The sequence below is a fragment of the Urocitellus parryii genome, chromosome 11 (assembly GCF_045843805.1).
Source record: "Urocitellus parryii isolate mUroPar1 chromosome 11, mUroPar1.hap1, whole genome shotgun sequence".
Taxonomy (NCBI): domain Eukaryota; kingdom Metazoa; phylum Chordata; class Mammalia; order Rodentia; family Sciuridae; genus Urocitellus; species Urocitellus parryii.
Genome location: NC_135541.1, coordinates 39,559,812 through 39,582,602, shown reverse-complemented (window position 1 = coordinate 39,582,602; position 22,791 = coordinate 39,559,812). Strand labels below are relative to the sequence as shown.

General features: G+C 42.2%; 2 protein-coding genes across 2 annotated transcripts in view; one reads left to right on the top strand and one right to left on the bottom strand.

Moving 5' to 3' along the window:
• The window catches only part of C8a (complement C8 alpha chain), a 65,561-nt gene that overhangs the window by 28,173 nt on the left and 14,597 nt on the right, over positions 1-22,791 (bottom strand). Inside the window, exons 2-7 of the mRNA XM_026382554.2 lie at positions 21,991-22,084; positions 10,620-10,764; positions 9,491-9,638; positions 4,870-5,059; positions 2,783-2,983; positions 536-776 (exon numbers count right to left, since the gene is read on the bottom strand). Of these exons, the coding sequence (XP_026238339.2) occupies positions 536-776; positions 2,783-2,983; positions 4,870-5,059; positions 9,491-9,638; positions 10,620-10,764; positions 21,991-22,084 (1,019 nt within the window). The remainder of the gene's footprint in view (positions 1-535; positions 777-2,782; positions 2,984-4,869; positions 5,060-9,490; positions 9,639-10,619; positions 10,765-21,990; positions 22,085-22,791) is intronic.
• LOC144249095 (RNA-binding protein 12-like) lies at positions 13,759-17,571 on the top strand. The gene is given in 2 exon segments (XM_077791210.1): positions 13,759-15,716; positions 15,719-17,571. Coding segments are annotated over 2 exon segments (2,889 nt in total). The 5' UTR covers positions 13,759-13,939; the 3' UTR covers positions 16,831-17,571.

The following is a 22,791-nucleotide window of genomic DNA, read 5'->3' as shown; positions in this document are numbered from 1 at the left end:
ATGTCACACTAGGTACTCAGGCATTATTCTTGCCATTCAGGATATTAGGCAAGGAAGTAGTACCATAAATCTATGAGTAGAAAGATCTGTCTGGCAGGATTGTTGAAAATGAACCAAGGAGCCTGCCCCAAGGGACCACTCAGGAACTTATGCCGTAAGTAAGAGATGAGAGCCCGTCTACCACTGAAGACAGAGAAGACAGATGGATGAGAAAGAGATGGAGGTCTGTAGAGATCCACAGGAGATCTGAGTGACTGGTTTTACAAATCCATATATAAAGGGAGTTTTCACACTGTAAATTTAAAAATCTCCAATTTTTTTTTAAAGAGGTAACTTGGAGGTAAAGGGAAGCACATTATTTAGGAGGTCTAGATGAATGAGTTCAAATCCTGTTTAGTCATTCTACCTTTCTGGATCTCACTTCCCTGGAAATAACAAGACTTATGTTACCTGATAGATTTATCAAGAACACTAAATGAGATCATCCAGGCATAAGCATTGGCCATGGTGTGTATGCAGTTTCTGCTTTACTTACCAAGCAATTCCATTTTTTCTTTGTTGAGCACCAGGATATATTCATAAGTGCCACCCATGGATCCAGACGTGATGTAGTGGGTGCCATAGTCGTTGATGAACTTGGCATACATGCCATAATTGTACTGCTCTGGAAGCTCCATTAACGACTGCAGCATTCCTTCATCCAGCATGATATTCTGTCTCCTCATCTTAAAATGGGCAGTCTGCACCTTCGTGAAGATTCTCATGAAGCTGTATTTCTGCCAGCAGCCACCATTCAAGAGGCAAACAAACAGAGAGCATTTACCATGAGATAATGCAAAAGGCTAGTATTTAGTAACCAAGGAAAATATGTGAACATAAATACATATGATTACTATTAGATTTTACAAGCATGTATTGGACAGCAGGATGTGCCAGACTTTTTCTTCCAAGTCCTCATCTCTTATCCCTCTGCCCCTGCCCAGGTCAAGTTCTCATTAGCTCCCACCTGGGTTAATCCTTACAGGGGCCTCTCCACTGTGCTGTCCACCTCCAGCTTGTCTTCAGTCCATTGTCACATCCACACCTCCCCCAGTTCTAAGCAAAGCACTACATTGTGGGGTCTCATAGGAAAATTCCATGTATCCATTGACAATTGTGCTTGGAATAGTTTTGCCAATGTGCTGAAATATCCTTTAATGTATTAAACAAATACCTATTGTGCCTATAGTTGCATGCATTACCCTACATGCAGAGGATGTAACCTTGAATGAGGTCAACCCCTGCCATCATGGAGTGTACAGTCTAATGGTATTCTTGTTCTACTAAGTAATAAAGAAAAGCAGGAGCCTCATATAATTAATAAGAAATAGCACCAGAAGGATGTGGGTTGGTTTTCGAGGAAAAAGATCATGTATGGACGTCACTTCCAGGTACTACAAACCTTGATTCAGAGCAACAGTGAACATTTGAAAAGGCTACTAGCTTTTAGAAAGTCCATATTAACACGCTATATAGCCAGACCTCAGAGTACCCTTTACCCTTCGGATCAATAGCTAATTTATGCAAGGCTCCATATCTCAGTTTATGTTTGTTGAGTAAGTTAATTGTTATGAGTATATTTTCATCATCCAAGATAAGTTTTTGAATCCCAGCTAGATCCACAGTCCTGGTATCAGTGCTGTTGAGGCTTATTGTGAACTTCTAATCAATTCAACAAATAGTTCCCTGGCTCCTGATTCTCTCTCCATCCTCATCTCTCCCTACGTTCCTTCCCATCCTGTGCTTCAGCCAGATGAAGCACTTTGAATCGCAAGTTCTCAAGAGGCTTTCTCTGTCTCTGAGCCTTTGCGTATGCTGATTCCCAGGCCTAAAACATGGCTCTGATGTGGCTATTAAGTGTCCCCAAAGATCCATGTGTTAAAGGATTGGTCACTGTTGGGGAGGGATGGGACCTGTAGGAAGTGGAATCTAGTGAGAAGTCCTTAGTTCATTGAGGCATCCCTCAATGACCTTGAAGGGGATCATGGGACTCTAACTCCTTCCTCTTTCCCTTTTCACTTCCTAGTTCATGGTGTGAGCAGTTTGCTTCACTATGTGCCAATCACCATTACTATCCAGCACCCCCACCAGAGGCTCAAAGCCATGAGTCCACCCCATCTTGGACCAGGACCTCCAGAATGTGAGCTAAATAAACCTTTCCTTTTATACGTTAATTCTATCTCAGGCGTTTCATTGAAAGCTGACTAATCCAAATGTCCTTCTTCAACTTGTACCTCCCTCTGGACAACTTGTACTAGTCTCTGAATCTCAGCTTAGATGGACATCCTTTCCTAAAGGAAGCAGTTTGACCCCTCCAGATAATAGGTCCTTAGTGGCGAATGTTTGATGGATAAATGAAAGATTTATTGAGCATGCCAGCTCTCTTATCTATTTGGATAAAGTGAGGCTTGCTTTTCCAAGTCAAATTTAGAAGTTCTTGCTGTTTCTCTTTATCACATTACCATTCTATGCATTTCCCTGCGTGCTTCAGGTAACCATGAAAAAGGATGGGGGCGAAGTGATAAGAGCTCTAGTCCTATCGTTCAATTTTATTCCCTTTGTGATGATTCTGTGTGCAAAAGCGTAATAAGAAAAACAAACATGATTACCACTGATCAGACATTTCCAATTACACAAGCAAATTAAGGTTCAATTACTACTGTACTTTTTAATGCAATTAAGGTAATACGTGTTCAGTGTAGATTATGGAATACTGTGAGACACAGGCATTATGCTTTAATACCTTCTCATTATACTTGCTTAACTTATTCAAGACTGAAGAGTCTTCTGAGTCGGATACACCCACACCCACTGTTATAGGGGTGTCCGGCACGCCGATGCCAAAGCTGAATCCATTTGACCTAAACCTGTCATTTTTCACTTTAGAAAAAAGGTCATTGGCATCATCGTACAACTCTGAGGAGATCCCAGTATCTGCCAGGGCCTGAAAGAAAAAAATTAGCTTTTTGCACACAAAGCGATCTTAGCTATCTTTCAATTCATACTTAATATCTCATTCTTTGCTTTGTCAAATGTTGAAAGTTTCAGATTATTGTAAATAACTCTTTTAAAAGGCTAACCCAGGCATCGTGGATACTCACTAAAATATGGAAAACACAACCATGTTAGTGTTTAGTGAAATATTTATTTAGATACTGTGTGTATGCACACACACACACACACACACACACACACACAAGACGGTTCTGATAAAATGCTATTGTGTTTTAAGCATGGCTTTCTTTGTGGATGGCTCATCCCTCCTGGAGGAGGGCTCTGCAATGGTGAAACAGAAAGCCATCTTGGGCATGGCCCTTGGAGGAGAGTGGCAAAGAAAGCCTGCTGATTATAATATTCATAGGTAGTGGTGAACTATAGTGCTGCCCCCAATTTTGTTATAAGCACACGATCAGGTTGCACCGCTCTGCTGACTTGAACTGAGGCAAGGTCTCACACCTTGCTTAAGCCATAGAAGCCTTCAGAATACAGTTTGTTCTGCAAAACTGAGAGCATTGGTTGAAGTGGAGCCTCCATGGGTGGGAGTGCCTGGGTATCTACCATGCTCAGAGTCTCCTCTCCACCTGAGGATGGACAGAAAGTATCACCAAGGCATTATAGTTTCCAGCCACTGGGACTTGAGAATCCTTTGTGACGACAGCAAGGCCTTGTCCATCTTGCCTAATCCAGACACCCTAGGTCTTCCTCCAGATTGGAAATTGGCATTGTCTATGTCTTCCATCTTAGTTCAACCATAGGCCTGCTTGGGGAAGCAGACGTCTTCAAAACAGACCCCACAAACCTGGTAAGAACTCTGTCAATACTTTTCTCTTGAGAAACTTAGGGTTGGGGAGGATGTGCCTAGATAATTACTCAAAACCCTGATGTCCTGCCATCTGTCTCTATGGATAGAATGAATGTGAGTACATACACATGATGTGTATCTATCCATCTTCTCCATGATGAATAGCCCTTGTTAGAGTTTCCATAGACAGACCTGGTCTCTGCCACCTACCACAGCACAGCTGTGTGCAGGACACTTCATTCCTTCACATCTTTTTCTTTATACCTAAAGTGGAACTATGATAATATCTATCCCACTACGTTATTTATGTGAAAATAGGGGATTTGACACTAGTAAGCACTCAGCAAGTTTTGTTGAATGGGCATCTCACCCAAAGATGAGGGGTAAGAAAATGAATGACCATGAGCAGGCTCCAGAGCTGGTCATGAGTTTCATTCTATTCTGAGAGACCAAGAGACCCTAGGATTTTAGAGTTGGATAGTCTTAGGGATCATTGACATGTTGCAACAACACTTTTGAACAGAAGAGCTCTTTTTTCAAACAAAATCACATACCAAAAAAAAAAAAACATGAAAATAATTAGTGTGAGTTACTCTTGGCAAAGCAGAAGTATAAGGCTCAGGACCCTGTCCATCTATGTCCACCATCTGCTTTACAGATGAGGAAAGTGGGCCCAGGGAGGAGTAATGGGTTTATTGCTCAAGGTCTTAGGGACCTATACTCAAACACAGCCATTAACTTGGAGCTAGGTCTTCTGACTGGCAGCGCAGAGAAGAGGGCCTACATCTCTCTTGTCAACTTTGAAGTAGAGCCAAGACTGGATGGATGGGTGGCCACATTTATGGCCTCTCCTGGGCCCTGTCCTTGCCTCTCAGCACCCTCCATACTGAGCATGTGTTCCGGGTAATCTTCAGCCACCAACAAACTCTACAGAAAACAAAAGTTTCCAGACCAAGGCAATTCCACCAACAAGCCTCTTTATCCCTGCCCTACCCTACAGTGGCCTGAGGGTCTCTGTTCAGACTTACTTCAAAGTGGTACTTCAGGAAGTTGTACGGTTTCTGGAAGTACTTCTCATCCTCTCCATAATAGAGACGCTCACAGGTGGGGTCATACTGCAGCTTTCTCCATTCCCCGTTGTATACCAGCTCACACTGGCCACCATAATACCTGGCGTCATACACACTCTGAGCTTCTTTCTGAGTCAGGATATTGTACCTGCATTGAAAAGACAACTTCTGGGAAAAGAATCTTGGAAGGCAAAGCTAATAAAACATATCACCCTCTGGAACCTGTTGCAGCTATAAATTGAGTACCTTGTTTCTCAACTGTGTTCTCTGGAGATCTAGGGTTCCTCCAAGTACTTTAAGGGTATATAGGAAGGCTAGGTATCCCTGGGATGCTGACTGGGCTGGGCCTGGGCCCCCAGGTTCCCTTTAACCAAAGCATCCAGATAACTCTGTTCAGCATCTGAACCAGCTCCTTTATAAAGGAGGCACCCCTAAATTGTAAGTTAGAAATGCACACAGTTATTAAGAATACATAGTACTTCTAGCTGTGTGACCACAGGCAAATCATTTAATCTCTCTGTTCCTTAGATTAATCATTTGTAAAAAGCAATTAGTAATATCCTCACAGAGTTAAATATGAGTTAAAACATGCAAGGCACTCATAGCCGTGCTTAGCATATATTAAGTGCTGAATAAGTATTGCTATTTTTATTATAAGCATTATTCAAAAACAGGCCCTGCTGCTGAAAAAAATTGGTTTGGAATATTGGATGTAATGCATAGTGCTAAGGCTGAGACTCTAGTCCTTAGGTAATTGTCTCTGAAGCAGCATGAGATATCCGATGGTGCACAGTGTGAAAGCCAGGGAGTCTCCTGTGTAATTCCCAGCTCTGCCACTTCTTGAGATTGTGACTCTGTTACCATAAAAAAAAATTTTTTTTTAATTGGGTAAGAGTTCTAAGACCAGACAATCAAAGCTCCTCATGTTACAGACAATAAAATTTTTGCTGTCTTCATCTCCCAAACTCCTATTTAGCCTTCAAGATCCAACCCCAATGTCACCTCCTCTAAATGACCTTTTGCAAGCTTTGGACATAGTTAACTCCTCTCTGTTCCGATGGCATTTATTACCTCTGCATTCATCATGATGGCTTATGCCATCTTCAATAAGGAACAAAGGCAGAAGGGAATGAGGAATAAACTGTGAATAAAACCTACCTCAAAGAATAAATGAATAATTACAGAGCACCTGACATATGGTAGAAATTCAATATATGTTAACTTCCTTTTTCTCTTCCTTTCCCTACCTCTTTCTTCTATTAGTGGAAGTGATGTAATAATGGCTATGATGAATTGAATACATACTAAACTAGACATTTAGCATTCATTAACTTTAAACCTCATGACAATTTTGCAAATGCAAAAATTGAAGCTCAAAGAAATTAAGAAACTTGCCTATAGTCACAGCTGGATTTTTTTTCCCTAAGATGTTTTTGACAGTAAATCTGAGTTCCTTACCTTTATTCCACCCTGCAATTTCTATCTCACTACTGATTGAACATATTTCTGCCTGTAGCTTATAAATATAGCCTCTGAACAAACCAAACAAAAATTCACAGCAACAGTGACCCCTAGGATTATACTGTAATGGCTAAGCATTAGGAAAACCCACATATCTTTGGAAAAGCTGGTTGCAAAAGCCCCAGTGAAAATGAAAAGGCATAGTCAGAGAAATTCTACCCTTCAGAAACCTACCCTGCAGAAATAATCACACATGTACAGAAGCATGTGTATAAGGATGTTCATTGAGGCATTGTTTATGAGAGGAGAAGTGGAAAAGAATCTCTTTCAATAGGAAGTATTCCAAAAAAATTGGTAGTTCTAGAAGGAGAGGTAGCAAGTATATTTATATAGGGCCAGAAAGTAAATATGTTAGACTTTGCAGGACATAGGTGTGTGTTGCAGCTGCCTTACTCTGCCATGGCAGAGTGAAAGCTGTGTTCTAATAAAACTTTATTTATAAAAACAGCAGACTTAATTTTTCTCTTCAGGCCATAGTTTGATGACTCCTGTTTTAAAGCACTATGTTGCTTAGGAAAGGGAGATAGAAAATAATGGGTGAGGGACCTTCAAACTGTATTATTAGATGAGACACAGCAAGTTATAACAATATGTAAAGTGTGATCACATTTATGTAAAGTTTACCTACATCTTTAATGAACAACACATATAGGTCTATAGATCTGTTTTCCAAACAGTGTATGGTGCCATTGCATTTTTTTTTTAATCTATTCTGGAAGAACCTGCACCAAACTAAATAGAGTTCAGCACTAGGCTGGGAAGGGACAGGGGGTGATTGGGTGAGGTGCAGGTGTGAGGGGGAGGGTGCATAAAGACTCTAGGTTTTTACTTCCAGCTTATTTAACAGTAAATTAAAAATCTGAAACTAGGAAATGCTTAAATTCCAAGAAAGTCGCTGAGATCTTGAGATGCACAGAAGAATTTAGGAAAGGTGTTTGAAATATTCCTACCTGTTATCACAGGAGAAAAGAGTCATAGTCATGTTTTTGCCAATAAGGAGGGAATGAGGCAGGCGTGGTGGCACGTGCCTGTAATTCCAGCTACTCAAGAGGCTGAGGCAAAAGGATCGCAAGTTCAAGACCAGCCTCAGCAATTTAGTGAGACCCTAAGCAACTTAGTGAGACTAAGAGAAAAACTGGAGATGTAGCTCACTGGTAGACCAAGCCTGGATTCAATCTCCACTACCAAAAAAAGGACTGGAGGACATTTTTCAGTACAGTGCCTTGATATTTCATGTTCGACTCTGTTCAGAGCCTTTAAAGAAATCATTAAATTAAAATGAAGACAGTGTAGGTGGTGTCCTTTTAAGAAGATGAAATCAGGACCCAGACCATAAGACTGGGTGAAGACAAGGGAGGGGTGGCCATCAATGAGCCCAGGAGAGAGGCCTTGGGAGAAATCAACCCTGCTGACATCTTGATCTCAGGCTTCTGGCCTCCAGAACTATAAGAAAATCCATTTCTGTGGTTTAAGCCACCCAGCCTGAGGTATTTTGTATGGCACCCTAGGAAACCAATATAACTGAACTGAAAGAAGACAGAATTTGCTCATCTTTTCATATTCATGTGTTATAAGCCCTTGCAGGCTTCAGTACCATCTAGTAGGTGAGTTGATCTCTTATAGCAAGGAATCCCTGATAAGCAACAGCTGCCTGTCACAGAACTCAAACCGCTCCTTAGACAGACTGCAACATGGCTGGGTCACTTGTGACAATCACTACATCTCCTCCCATTTCCTTATCTCTAAGGAACTGGCTGGTCATAGTGACATGTTTCAGTGCAGCCAGTACTCAGTGAGGGTATTCTAGAAGACAGGCTCTGACCCAGGGCTGGGGAGGTGAAAGATGAGTCACATGCAGCCTCTGCCCTCGGAGCTTAGATTCAAGTTAGGGGACAAGACCCAGGGCAAAGACAGAGTGGCAAGGAGCTGACGATACAAAATGTTACCAGAGATAACAAAGAGCACTCAGCCTGGGCAGACAGACACCCCAACAGACCTCCCTAGCCCTTCTGGGTATGTGGTGGGACAGCAGGATATACAGGAGGCTTTGGAGCAATCGGAGGAGACTTAGCCACCTTAGGCAAGTAGGCACACTGTGAAGCTTACTGGTACCACTAGTTTGTCTTAACAAAGGAGCACAGATGGGTGGCTTAAAAATCAGAAATTTAGTTTCCCATAATTCTGGAGACTGAAAGTACAGAACCAAGGTGTCCTGTTTGCCTTCTGGTGAGGGCCACTTCCTAGCTTAGGGACAACTGCTTTCTCTGTCCTCACACACTTCTTGGCTCTGGTTTTGCATATGCACACCAGTCTTCTTGGGTCAGAAACCCATCTGATGGCCTCATATAACCTTAACCACCTCCCTAAAACCCCTGCTCCAAATATAGTCCCTTGGGAGGCTGTAGTTTCCACGCAGGATTGTGGAGGTGGAGAATAAGTTAGTCCATGATACCAGGTAAGGAATTAGGTTGAGAATAGGAAGAAGGACATTTCAGGAAAAAAAAAAAAGAAACCAAATTAAGGTTCAAAGGGAGTATGATATGTTCAAGAAACTGAGCCTGAACATAAGGTGCATGGAGAGAAATTAGAATCAAGGCTGATTTAATCTCAACAGATAAAGTCCCTGTCACCTGGGAGTTGAAGCCAGCAATGTCAAAGTGGAGGGTCCAAGCCCCTCTGTGTCTCACCCGTTTTCTTTGCGTCATATCACACTATTAACTGTTTACACAAGCGACTGCAGTGCAAAGCAGGTTGTGAACAGGGCTCTTGGGAAGGACACTTGCATTAGGGAAGGCTTCATAAGATGTCACTTCCTGAGTGGGCCTTGGAAGTGGAATTGGTGTTGGGGGGTGAGGGAGAGCAGAGTGGGAGAGTGGAAGGAAAGGAGGGTCCTCTGAGAGAATCGAAGGAACAGCATAGTCACGTACAGAGTCAGGCCACCTCAGAGAAGAGTGAGAACCACTCACAGGCTGTACTTCAGAGGAACCCCCCAAACTAATGCTCATGACAGGAGAGAAATCATTCCCTGCTCCTGAACAGCCAGGAGGCAGGCACTCACCCCAGGGCTGCCCTCTCTGAGCCTGGAATCGGATCATACTGGCTGCAGTCATTGTCTGTGGCCCTGACATCTTCACAGTTGTCCTCGTCAGAGCCATCAAGGCAGTCCCTGTCTCCATTACACACGAGATGGCGTTTCAGGCAGCGACCTGAGAGAGGGAAGATGCTCCTGAGAGAGAGAAGATGCTCCTGAGAGCCCCTCCCTATGACCCACATTCGAATTCACCAAGCCATTTCCACCTCTGAAGTAGCCCTCCCATCTGCTCCATCCTCTGTCTGTACCCCTCTGCCCTCCTCCCCCCATCGCTAGCTCCCACCTGCAGCCCCCCAGCTCTGGCCTGCCTGTGCCTCCCTCTCCAACTAAGCCTTCGCATTGCAACACCCCGGGGAATCTCTCTAAAATGCCAGTCTGGCCGTATCATCCCCTTGCTCTGTATCTGCAGTGGCTATCCATTCCTCTTCTTCCAAACAGTACAGTCTGGCTTCTGGTTACTATTTGTGCCTCAGTGGCCATCATCTGTCTCACTTTCCAAAGCTCTGACATGCAAATGTTTGAAAACAATCAAGGTTTCTTAAATCCCTGTGTCTTTGCATTTTCTTTCTCCTAAAAGCTTATATTTCATTTTCCAAGTCTCAGCTCAAAACCATTTTGAAGCCTTCCCTGATTCCCCAAAGCAGATTTGGACACTGTCTGCTAGGGAGTCCCAGGTGACTGTGTGCATATACCCATTACAGTGGCAATTGATTCCTTGGAGATCTCCCTCCCCAACAGAATAGGAGCACCTCAAACTCAAGTACATTATTTTTCTCATGTCTATATTAATAGCAGGTATTTCACAAAATATGGCACAAAGTATGTACCCTGTAAATTCTTATTCAATGAGTGGATGAATGAATGAATTGAACCTTTTCTGAAGAAATCAACTAGTGTTCCTACAAACTTGAATCAAAATTACTTGGGCTGCTGGCCTGACTAAAATGCAGATTCCTGGGCCCCATTCCAAATCAGCAAAATGACAACCTCTAGGGAAGGGGCTGGGAGCCTGTATTTTAACAAGTTCCCTGGGTAAGCGTTTTGCATATTTTATATGACAGGCACAGCTGTTATCCCCCACCCCAGTGCTACTCACCTGTCTCCGTGCACTGGAAATCCTGTCCACACTGTACTTGTCTTAGACAAGGTGTGGGATTGTAACAGCTGGCTTGATCCCAGACATCACCACTGCATATGGTTCCCCCAAACTTGTTGGGCTGCAAGAGGCTCCGGTATCGGTACTAAATCAAATTTTGAACCAAACACATTGTTGTCAATCAATCAACCAAGATTTGTACAGGCAGGCTCAGCTCAACATAAGTCAGAACTGTCGAATGAATGAGACCTGTCTGCAAAGCTGTCTTCTGAGGGATGAAGTGCATCAACAGTAGTGCTCTACCAGAGGTGGCACGATCAGCAGCTGGAATATTGGACATGTGCTCCGAGCATCAAATGCAAGACTGGGACAAGAATATTTCATGGGTCCTCCTATTTGCTACGAAGGACCTCTGTTCCCTTCTTCAAATAGTTGGTAAATAGTCCTCTTTCAGGATTCCTGGCTTACCTCTCCTAGCAGGCCTTCCTGAACTCAGCAATACATTTTGCAAGCCCACATGCTTCCCTCCCTCCTGGCAGCTGTCATATAAGGTTGCAATGCAGCATCTGTTTATTTGTCTGTCTCTGCCACCAGTCTGGGAGTAATTTGCATAAGTGGGTGGAGGCAGTGAAGGAAATCCCATGTCTTATTTGGCATCCTAGGATTGGCACTTGACCTATAGTCAGGTACAATTTTAGCAGACATTTTTGCTTGTCCTTCATAGTATTCTGCTCATAGATCCCTGCTGTCCCTGGATATATCTCACTGGTTCAGGAGGAGATGATCTCACCCCTTCAGTCACAGGATGTATGAGTATTTATCAGGCCAGGCGCATCAGAGACACACAGCTGCCTGTTTGCTGTGCTTGCTTCGGGTATTTTGTGTCTTGAAAAAAATGGCTTCTTTTTATTGGAGCTAAAGGGAATTATGGGCATCAAGTGATCATCTTGGCTAGTAGAAAGAGCCCATCCAAGAGCCAGAGAGACCAAGAGAGCTCTGAAGACTTCATCCAAGTCCCTAAGTCTAGCATGGAATGCAGAGGTCCAAATACTTGTTGATGGAAGGATGGGAAGAATTTAAATGCCCACAATCTTAGGGCTCTAGGGTTTTGTGATACTTTTTGTGCTGTGCTTGGGGTCAAGTAGTGGTATAGAAGGAGAAAGCTGAACCTTAGGATATTCAGAGAAATATGCTTTCAGAAGCTTAGAGTCTAGTTGAGAAGATAAAATGTAAAATAATACAAAATATGCTGAATGGAGAGTATCTACCATGTCAGGTAAGGGAATTATAGCTCTCTATTTTCTTTGCCTCTGACCCTGGCTCAGCCTATAGGCCCATCCATCAAGACTGCTAAGATGTAATTAAGAAAGTAATGATCTGAACTGTGAATTCTTGACTCTATTTCTTTTGGTTTAAAGTATCAGTGCCTGGTACTTTGTGCCTCAGTTTCCAAACCTGTAAGATGAGGTGGTCGACTTCCATGACCTCACTGATGACAATGACTCATGATTCTTTCACATGTGTCCTGCAGCTGAAAGAGCCCCAGCGTCGGAATTCGATGGACTGGGGTTCAGATCCCACATCTGCCTACCAGCTGAACACCAGCGAGTCACTTTCTTTTCCCGAGCTCCCGCTTTCTAGTATGTAAGATGAGAGTTGTGGCGTCTCCCCTTAGAGACTGTGAGATCTCAGGGACACAGTGTGAGGAAGCACCCAGCCCTCTGCCTGGTTTATCACTGGTGCTCAGCAAACAGAGGCAGTTTCCACCTTGCTGTCATTATCCATGAAGTCTCTTCTAGATGATTCCGGTGGATGAGTTGCGGAGAGTACAGCTCACCTCTCCTCTTGCCTGTATCAATCCATTTTCTGTTGCCGATAACTTACGGAGTCTGTGTGGCATTGTGTTATGAAGAAAGGGGGTTTAATCCGGTTCATGGTTCTAGAGATACAAGGTCCAGGGCCACATCTGGCCTTTGTCTCAGCAGAGTCCCAGGTGGTGCAGAACGTCACATGGTGAGAGTCAGGGTGTGTGTGTGTGTGTGTGTGTGTGTCCCCATCTGTTTAGTTTCTTCTTAAAAAGCCACCAGAATTCAATCATGGGGGCTCCAGTCAAATGAACTTATCTAATCACCTCCCAAGGGCCCCACCTCTCAACACCACAGGTGGATTAAGTTTTCCCCCTCTTAGTATTTCACAATACAACACATGAAGCCTAACTAAACCATAGCATGCCCACCCCAGTCTATTCACTGCTCGTTGGCAAAGGGGCAGAGGAAAGGTGGAGATCAAATCTGTCCACTGCCTTTTCCGCCTTTGGGTTAATAATCATGAGAAGAGGTTATAATTAATGATCAGTTCAGATGATCAGTATGTTTCCATTTGCTACTCATTTTCTTACCCATCAATGTGCAAATAACCGACTGATCCACACACAAACATAGAGCCAGCTCTTTCTATATCTTTAAAAAGTACATCAGATTTCTAACCAATGTAGTAGCCACCGTGACAACAGCGGTGAAGGAATCTACCATTGATTGAGCACTTACTATTGGCCAAGCGCTCAACATCCATGATCTCATTTAATCTTCTCAGCTTCATGAGTTTAATTGTTATTACAAATTCCATTTTAAGCTAGGTTCAAGTTCCAGTTAGTTCTGCCACTGATTCTACAGGCACTACCAGATCCACTGCACAATGTCTCTGACCCTCATTTTTCTCATTTGTAAAATGAGACACATCTGAGAGTATTGTCAAGGTTAGTGATAATACAGGTTTAAAAAAAAACAAACAGTACTTTCCCTGGTTCCTGCTATACACTCAGTAATAACAGCTTTCAACACCATCATCATTCTTGGGCCACTCCAGAGGGAACTGGATTAGATGACTGCCAATGTCACTTACAACTTTCCAGTGTAGTCTGGGAGTCAGTAGAGTGGCGTGGTCAACCTCTCAGGGTTTCTGGAGTCAGACTGACCAAGATCTAAATCTAGGCTCTGCCACTTTCTTCTTGGATGATCTATAGAAAGCGGATGATGGTGTCTATCATCTCCAGTTGGCTGTGAGTATCAAACTAGACAATTTATTTACTCAAAATATTAGTCCAGCGGTGGGCTCCGGGAAGCCGTTCGGGCTGGGGCTGTCGGCCGCGGGGCGGAGGCACTCGCGAGGGGGGTAACTCGGGTCTGGGTTCTGGTGCCGCGCAAGTTCTCCCCGTCTAAAAGTTGGTTTTAATTGGTTGCCCACAGGATTGACTTGGCCTCTACTTCTTGTTAAGAAAATACATCTCTTGTTTAATCAGGTGTGTGTGGTTTCAGCGCAGCATGGCTGTGGTCATCCGTTTGCAAGGTCTCCCAATTGTGGCGGGGACCATGGACATTCGCCACTTCTTCTCTGGATTGACCATCCCTGATGGGGGCGTGCATATTGTAGGGGGTGAACTGGGTGAGGCTTTCATCGTTTTTGCCACTGATGAAGATGCAAGGCTTGGTATGATGCGCACAGGTGGTACAATTAAAGGGTCAAAAGTAACACTATTGTTGAGTAGTAAAACGGAAATGCAGAATATGATTGAACTGAGTCGTAGGCGGTTTGAAACTGCCAACCTAGATATACCACCAGCAAATGCTAGTAGATCAGGACCACCACCTAGCTCAGGAATGAGTGGCAGGGTAAACTTGCCTACAACAGTACCCAACTTTAATAATCCTTCACCAAGTGTAGTTACTGCTACCACTTCTGTTCATGAAAGCAACAAAAACATACAGACATTTTCCACAGCCAGCATAGGAACTGCTCCTCCAAGTATGGGGGCTTCTTTTGGGAGCCCAACATTCAGCTCGACCATTCCAAGTACAGCCTCTCCAATGAACACAGTCCCACCACCACCTATTCCTCCAATCCCAGCAATGCCATCTTTGCCACCAATGCCATCCATTCCCCCAATACCAGTTCCTCCTCCAGTACCTACATTGCCCCCTGTGCCTCCTGTGCCCCCGATTCCACCAGTCCCTTCTGTGCCACCCATGACCCCACTGCCACCCATGTCAGGCATGCCACCCTTGAATCCGCCACCCGTGGCACCTTTACCTGCTGGAATGAATGGCTCTGGAGCACCTATAAATCTGAACAATAACCTGAACCCTATGTTTTTGGGTCCATTGAATCCTGTAAACCCTATCCAGATGAACTCTCAAAGCAGCGTGAAGCCTCTTCCCATCAACCCTGATGATCTGTATGTCAGTGTTCATGGAATGCCCTTTTCTGCAATGGAAAATGATGTCAGAGAATTTTTCCATGGGCTCCGTGTTGATGCGGTGCATTTATTGAAAGATCATGTAGGCCGAAATAATGGGAATGGATTGGTTAAGTTTCTCTCCCCTCAAGATACATTTGAAGCTTTGAAACGAAACAGAATGCTGATGATTCAACGCTATGTGGAAGTTAGCCCTGACACAGAGAGACAGTGGGTAGCTGCTGGAGGACATATCACTTTTAAACAAAGTATGGGACCTTCTGGACAAACCCATCCCCCTCCTCAGACACTGCCCAGGTCAAAATCGCCCAGTGGGCAGAAAAGGTCAAGGTCAAGATCACCACATGAGGCTGGTTTTTGTGTTTACTTGAAAGGGCTGCCATTTGAAGCAGAAAACAAACATGTCATTGATTTTTTTAAAAAGTTGGATATTGTGGAAGATAGTATTTATATAGCTTATGGACCCAATGGGAAAGCAACTGGTGAAGGCTTCGTAGAGTTTAGGAATGAGGCTGACTATAAGGCTGCTCTGTGTCGTCATAAACAATACATGGGCAATCGCTTTATTCAAGTTCATCCAATTACTAAGAAAGGTATGCTAGAAAAGATAGATACGATTCGAAAAAGACTCCAGAACTTCAGCTATGACCAGAGAGAAATGATGTTAAATCCAGAGGGGGATGTCAACTCTGCCAAAGTCTGTGCCCACATAACAAATATTCCATTCAGCATTACCAAGATGGATGTTCTGCAGTTCCTGGAAGGAATCCCAGTGGATGAAAATTCAGTACATGTTCTTGTTGATAACAATGGGCAAGGTCTAGGACAGGCATTGGTTCAGTTTAAAATGAACACTTACACCGTAAAAAACTTAATGGGAGAGAAGCATTTGTTCATGTAGTTACCCTAGAAGATATGAGGGAGATTGAGAAAAATCCCTCTGCCCAAGGAAAAAAGGGCCTAAAGATGCCTGTGCCGGGTAATCCTGCAGTACCAGGAATGCCCAGTGCAGGAATGCCTAGTGCTGGAATGCCTGCTGCAGGCATGCCCACTGCTGGTATGCCTGCTGCGGGAATGCCCGGCGCTGGCATGCCCGCTGCAGGCATGCCTGCTGCGGGAATGCCTTCTGCAGGAATGCCTGCTGCGGGTATGCCTGCTGCGGGAATGCCTGGCGCTGCCATGCCTGCTGCGGGCATACCTGGTGCGGGAATGCCCACTGCAGGACTGCCTGGTGCAGGCCTGCCTACTGCAGGAATGCCGGGTGCGGGAATGCCCAGTGCTGGAGGTGAAGAACATGCTTTCCTGACAGTAGGATCAAAGGAGGCCAACAATGGACCTCCATTTAATTTCCCTGGTAATTTTGGTGGATCAAATGCCTTTGGGCCACCACTGCCTCCTCCAGGATTAGGAGGGGCCTTTGGTGATGCTAGGCCTGGTATGCCTTCAGTTGGAAACAGTGGTTTGCCTGGTCTAGGATTGGAAGTTCCTGGTTTTGGAGGTGGACCGAATACTTTAAGTGGGCCATCGGGATTTGGAGGGGCCCCTCAGAATTTTGGAAATGGTCCTGGTAGCTTAGGTGGCCCCCCTGGCTTTGGAAGTGGCCCTCCTGGTCTTGGAAGTGCCCCTGGGCATTTGAGTGGACCGCCAGCCTTTGGCCCTGGCCCTGGCCCAATCCATATTGGTGGTCCACCTGGCTTTGGATCTAGTTCTGGGAAACCAGGACCTACAGTAATTAAAGTGCAGAACATGCCCTTCACTGTGTCTATTGATGAGATTTTAGATTTCTTTTATGGCTATCAAGTAATCCCAGGCTCAGTGTGCTTAAAATACAACGAAAAAGGTATGCCCACAGGTGAAGCCATGGTGGCCTTTGAATCTCGAGACAAAGCCACAGCTGCTGTCATTGACTTAAATGACAGGCCTATAGGCTCAAGAAAAGTAAAACTTGTATTAGGATAGCCATTCACATCAGTTCTTTATAGGGTAGACCTTCATATTGCTGTGTTCAATGCATCCAGATTGTTTTCCTAGTATTTTCAGGTTAGAACCTGTGGATTGTTTCAATTGCATATAGATTGGTTTCCATAACAAAAGCATTGGTTGACTGTTTACAGCTCACTACCAGGATGAACATTGCTGTATGTTACAGTAAAGCTATCTGGAGAGAACACAAAAATGATTTTGGCATACTATTAGAGAAACCATTTGTAAAAACTCAATGACCACATAAAGTTTATCAAGGAGTCTAGATTGGTTTTGTTTCATAATATATGGGATGAAGAAAATAGAAATGTCAGTAGAGCTCATTGAGGGTGCTCCTGCCAGCTACTAAAATATAGAAGTTGGCTACTCTTGGAATTTGGTTTAAAGCTGGACAGATGTGCTTTGTTATAGGGTCAAAGCTTTGTCTAAAGTCTTCATTTTTCTTTTAAAATTGAATAAAATCTCTGTATACAGATTCATTGTATGTACCTTTATTGCTTCTTTGAGGATTCTTGCTGTATGGACAGTCCTGCTTCAGACGTTGCTGCTTTGCTTGCCTAATTGACTCATTTGTAAATGAGCAGAACTGTTTTGTTGGGTTTTTTCTTTAAATATGAAACTCCACAATTGGTTTGTGCTATAATCCTGAACTTTGATTTCTAATGACACACTTAAAACTGTGTAAAATAAGACTTTTGCCATAAAAATAAACTATGGAGTCCTCTACCTACCAGAGCCTTTTTGGTTTAACCGCCAAGTTTTAGTTTAGTAAGTTTAAAAATTGTTAATGTGGTTTGGGTGGCTTTGAAACCAGAAAATACTTTTAGTAACCAGTGTTTAAGATGATTGTTCTAGCAATTCCCTTTTGTCCCAACTTCAGTGAAATTTTTGCCTGAAAGCATAAAAGAGGGATCTATTCATTAGAAAGAGCATTATATTAATCTAGTCTTTTAAAACTGAAGTTGAAATTGTTAGCAATACCATTATAGAATAAAAGATTCAGAAGCTGGTCCATAGGTTTATGTGTGTTTAATCCTGTTAAGTTAGAGGCTTTTTGGTATAGTTATTTAATCAGGAGCCTTGTTCTCAAAAATTCTTTGTGCAGAGTAAAAGTCTAGCTGCCAGAGAGGAGCAAATTAAGACTCCTTGCCCTTTTATATTCGTTTCTTGGGCATTCAGGACACATAGCTTCTGGTTGGTACGTGTCCTAGTCATAAAAATATTTATCTTGCAATGTCCTGCTCACTGCCACATAGGCTCTATTTAGGGCTTTTTTTCCCCCCTTAGTTTAAATTCTCTAAAGATATGTCACATTATATTGTTAATGTACAGAATGGAAGATTGGGGAATTATCATGAAAAACAAATTTTTATCTTTTACATTGCTCTCTTGCCTTGGTTTAAAACATCTCCAACGTTTCCTACAAATCAATAATACTTATGGAGGTCTGACCTTTAAAAGAAGTATAGCCTATTAAAAATTATGTAGTGCCTTTTTGGTGTTGCAAATCAGTAGAACACTGAAATAAAGCGTCGCCCTTAATTTAGAGTAGTAACAGTTTCACTTGTGAAGATTGTGTACAATCAGAGGATGACAGTACAGGAATTTTGTTTTAGGGAAAGGATTGTTCAAACTCAAAGAAGAGGTGGCTGTGTTGTGGGTCTTTTTGATAATTCACAAACACAAATTTGATATGACAGATCACTAGATACTGCTTCCTCAACTTAAAAAGCAATATAATGTTTGTATATGCTGTTCAATTTGAGCTGTTAAGTAATCTTTTCTCATTCCAAAGACAATGGGAAAAACTTCAGTGCTGCTTGGGAGTCTTGTTTCAACCACAGATTATTTTCCCCGTTGGAAAGCTATTTTCATTTTAGAAAAAAAAAATGGGTTGTTTGAAGATGAAAGCCCTTTTTTCACAATTTATTTTGGTTAAATGTGCTCGTACATTCTTATTAAATATTTCATACACTTTATTGCACCTACTTTGTTATTTCTACATCTTAGGTAAATGATGAAAAGGAGAATTTGATTTCATTGTTCATCGAATTAAATAAATTTAATAGTGGTTTGTGTAGCAATTGGAGAGAACTGTGTTTCATATTTCGTTGAGCCACAACAGTGCTTGTTGTGAAATGTAATTAAATGCTTTGCTGTCTTGGAACTTGATTTTTGTGTATCTGAGACTTATTAACATAGTGCTAACTGCTAAGCATACTGTTTATCTTCTGGGCTTTGGAGTTTCAGGTTTAAAAAATTCTTGAAAATGTTCTGTGAAACTATCCATACCTCTCTTACAAATTTTCTCCTAAGAACTAGGTTTGGTGTAGAATTGAATTTATATTATTTTCTCATTTGCTTTGTATGGTATGAAGGATTGTAAAGTTTTGCTCAAAGTTGTGTGCATTTGTAAACACTATCATGGTATTCTCAATTTTTATGTGTAAATTTTATTGTCTGTGTTCGGTGACTTTGACATTAATGGAAGAGCATCTTTTCCATTAGGTTTAATTTTTTTTTCCTCCTACTGAGTTTTTATTGTTCATTTTTCTTTGGGTTTAAAGGATTAGAGAAACTATGAAAAATGTATTTTATAAATAAGCAAATTTGTAACTTTTCTGAAGTTTAGTGGAAGATTTAGTTTATAAGCCTAATTTGGAGGTATGTTCTGTTTTTACACTGTAGCTTGGATATACAATTATTAGTGGCTGGTTTTTGTTTTGTTTTTTAATGCAACACAGTGTTAAGTGAAATGTAGTTTCTGACTCTGTATACCAAGTTGTCAAAACATTGACAATGAAAATTCAATTAGAAAACTTGTTACTCAGAATTTCAAATAGTAATAATATTTAATATAGTTAAGGTCAGTCTTAACTCACCAGATGAAAATCTGGGACTGTATGGAAGTAATCAAACATGTACCTTTTAGGTGGAAAGAGTCACCTAGCATAAAAATGAGGAAGCATGACTTAAACTCACTCCATTTTTCTGGATTCTGTGATTCTGCACAGGTGTGGGTCAAGTGTGTAAAAAGAAAATTCACTTAATTTTGAGAACACTTAAAAAAACAAGTAAAGAAAATGTAAAAGTAGCTGGTAGTTAAACCTCTTGGAGAGAATTTCTGGCAGCGATTGCTTTAAAAATTATTTCCCACCTTCAGAAAATTTGCCACATTTAAATTGTTTTACTGGCAGTTCTATTAGTAGTCCAAACTTTAGAAACTACACACAGTAAAATGGCTCATAGACCATATGTGCCCAGCATTGCCAGCAAATACTGCCTTGGCATCATTCAGCAGATTTTCTTTTGTTTATAAAGATGAAGTCTGAATACTGTTCAATAAACTTGTCACAAAATAAAAAAAAAAAAATATTAGTCCAGTGCCTGGTCCATATAAAGTTTTGAATAAATGACAAATATTAATGCCCTTGTCATCCCTCCAGTAGTTCCCACACTTGGAAAGAGGCTGTAAGCCTCCAGGTTCATTTCCATCTGTTCTCTGGTTTTAAGGTTGCTCTTAACTAATGAAGATGTGGTGCTACAGGAAGGTTGGTGCCAATACCCCCTCAGGGACTGCTGTGTGCTATTGCCTGTGGTTGGTGTCATTAAGACATAATTTTCTTTACAAGGTAATAGATACTGTTTCTTTTCAGAAATGCACATCTTCGTTTGGGTGATTTTGAGAGGAAGAAACATTAATAAAAATAAACTAAGGTGGTCTTTTACTTCAATAATTAACATAATTTAATTATCTCAAGGATTACTTTAAAGACACACATGTCTCTTTGAGTCACTAAGGAAGTAATTCAATTCGAACTGAAACTATAAGTGATTCATTTATGCTGTCTGCTATCTAAACTGAGACACATGAGAAAAACTGCAGTGTAGGATCCATAATAGGTGGAGTAATGGCCCCCATGAAGACCCCAGGTCCTTATTTCTAGCACATTAAATGTTGTTTTGTTTGGAAAAAGCCTTTGCAGGTTATGCAGGTTTGGAAATGTGGTCCCTTGGGTTATCCAGGTAGCCCTAAACATCATCAAGGTTTCTGTACAAGAGGAAGGTAGAGGGAGGAGGCAGCATGGAGACCAGGGAGGCAGACAGTGGAGTCTCCATTTGAAGAATGTTGATGGCCCCCAGAAGGTAGTGGAGAAAGAGACCCAATTGCCTCCAGAGCTTTGAAAGGTAGCACAACTCTGCTGAGGCCCGGATTCCAGACTCCTGGCCTCCAGAACCAGGACGGAATTGATTTCTGTTAAATCAGCAAGTCTGTGGCAATTGGTTATAGCAGGCTTGAGAAAATAACACAAGAGGTCAGGGCAGAGTGAAAATTGGGGGGACCACATCCTTCAATCAGGGGAGGTTTAGGATCCTTTGGCTCTTTTTATGTTTTATTTTGAGACAGAGTCCTGCTAAGTTGCTGAAGCTGACCTCCAATTTGTGATTTTCCTGCCTCAGCCTCCCAAGTACAGGCATACAGCACTGCACTCAACCCCAAAGTGAGAATTTTAATACTCCTCCTGCCAAAACAGAGGGTACTCAACGCCTCCCTTCCCTTTGTATACCACTGGGTTTGAGGACCCTTTTGGATCAATCAAAATCATTTAGGCAGGCAAGGTAGGCATACTTCTGTTCCTTGGGTCTATTAGTCTTTTCAATCCATAAAAGTAGAGTCCTCAAGAATGCCCTCTATGATATTCCCTGTTTATCTCTGGTCCCCATGGGTACCCTTGCCCTTGTTACTCAGCTGCCCATGAGCAGGTTGCAATTTATTTTACTAACCCATCATCAGTCCCTCCAGCTAAACTTCATTCAAGGGCAATACATTGGTCAGGACTCAGAGAGACAATGGGAGATAAATGTGCCCAGCTCCAAGTGGACATTTGTTCACCTACAAGTTATAATATATACATCTTTTGCAGCTTCACCCAGTAATGCCTTACAAACAAAGTCAGGAGAGTCAGGAACAAGTTTCACCATCTAGGTGCCTGAGGCTTCCAAATACCTGTTCCTTTCAAAGATCAGTTTCTTCCCAGAACACCAGACTCATATCCCCAACTGCTTATCTCCATTTGAGTTTCAAATGCACAGATGAACTAGGAAAATGGCCCGGAATGGTTAGAGATGGCTTACCTTTTTGTCCTGGCATTGAAAGCAATCTGTCCACTCAGACCAGTTGCTCAGCTGGCAGGCAACCGCTTTGGGGGTCACAGCCTGACTTGCTCTCCTAGAGAGAGGAAGGACGCTGTATCAATGCCAAGATGCAAAGTTTAAGCAAAGGAAAAACGTATGCCCATTTTCCTACCAGTAAAACATGATTCATAGGAAATGAACATTTATTGTGCTGCCACTATAATGCACAGGTGGTACTGGAAGGTTTGTATAAATTGTCCCTTTAGTACCATATCCATCACAGGTGGGTCAAATCATTATCACTTTAGCGAAATGAGTACCGAGGAAGACTAACATTTTTTGAAGAGTCAAAATAGCAGAAAGTGGTTAGAACATGGGATCTGGGGACAGAGAACCAAGTTTGAATCTTAACTACACTTACTGGCTATGAAAACTTGAACAAGTTACTTAACATCTCTGAGCTATAGCACTCCCGTCTATAAAACTATATTAAAAATAATGTTATCTAATAGTTATTGAAAGTATGTTTAAATGCATATAATATGTTTACTAAAGGTTTTGCTTTTAAGATTACATGCTGGCACATTACATGGACTGTGTCACTTCATCTCTGTGACTGTCCTGAGAGATAAATATTATTAGCCCTATTTCATTATAAGATCTGAGGTTCCTAAAAGTTAAGTAACCCCAGCAGTCATATCTTAGGGCAGACTGGCAAAATTTGAACTGGTTGTTTGAATGGCAAAACCCACTTCCCACTCCTGACCATGTTGGTTTCTCATTTTAGAAATCAGTCATCAG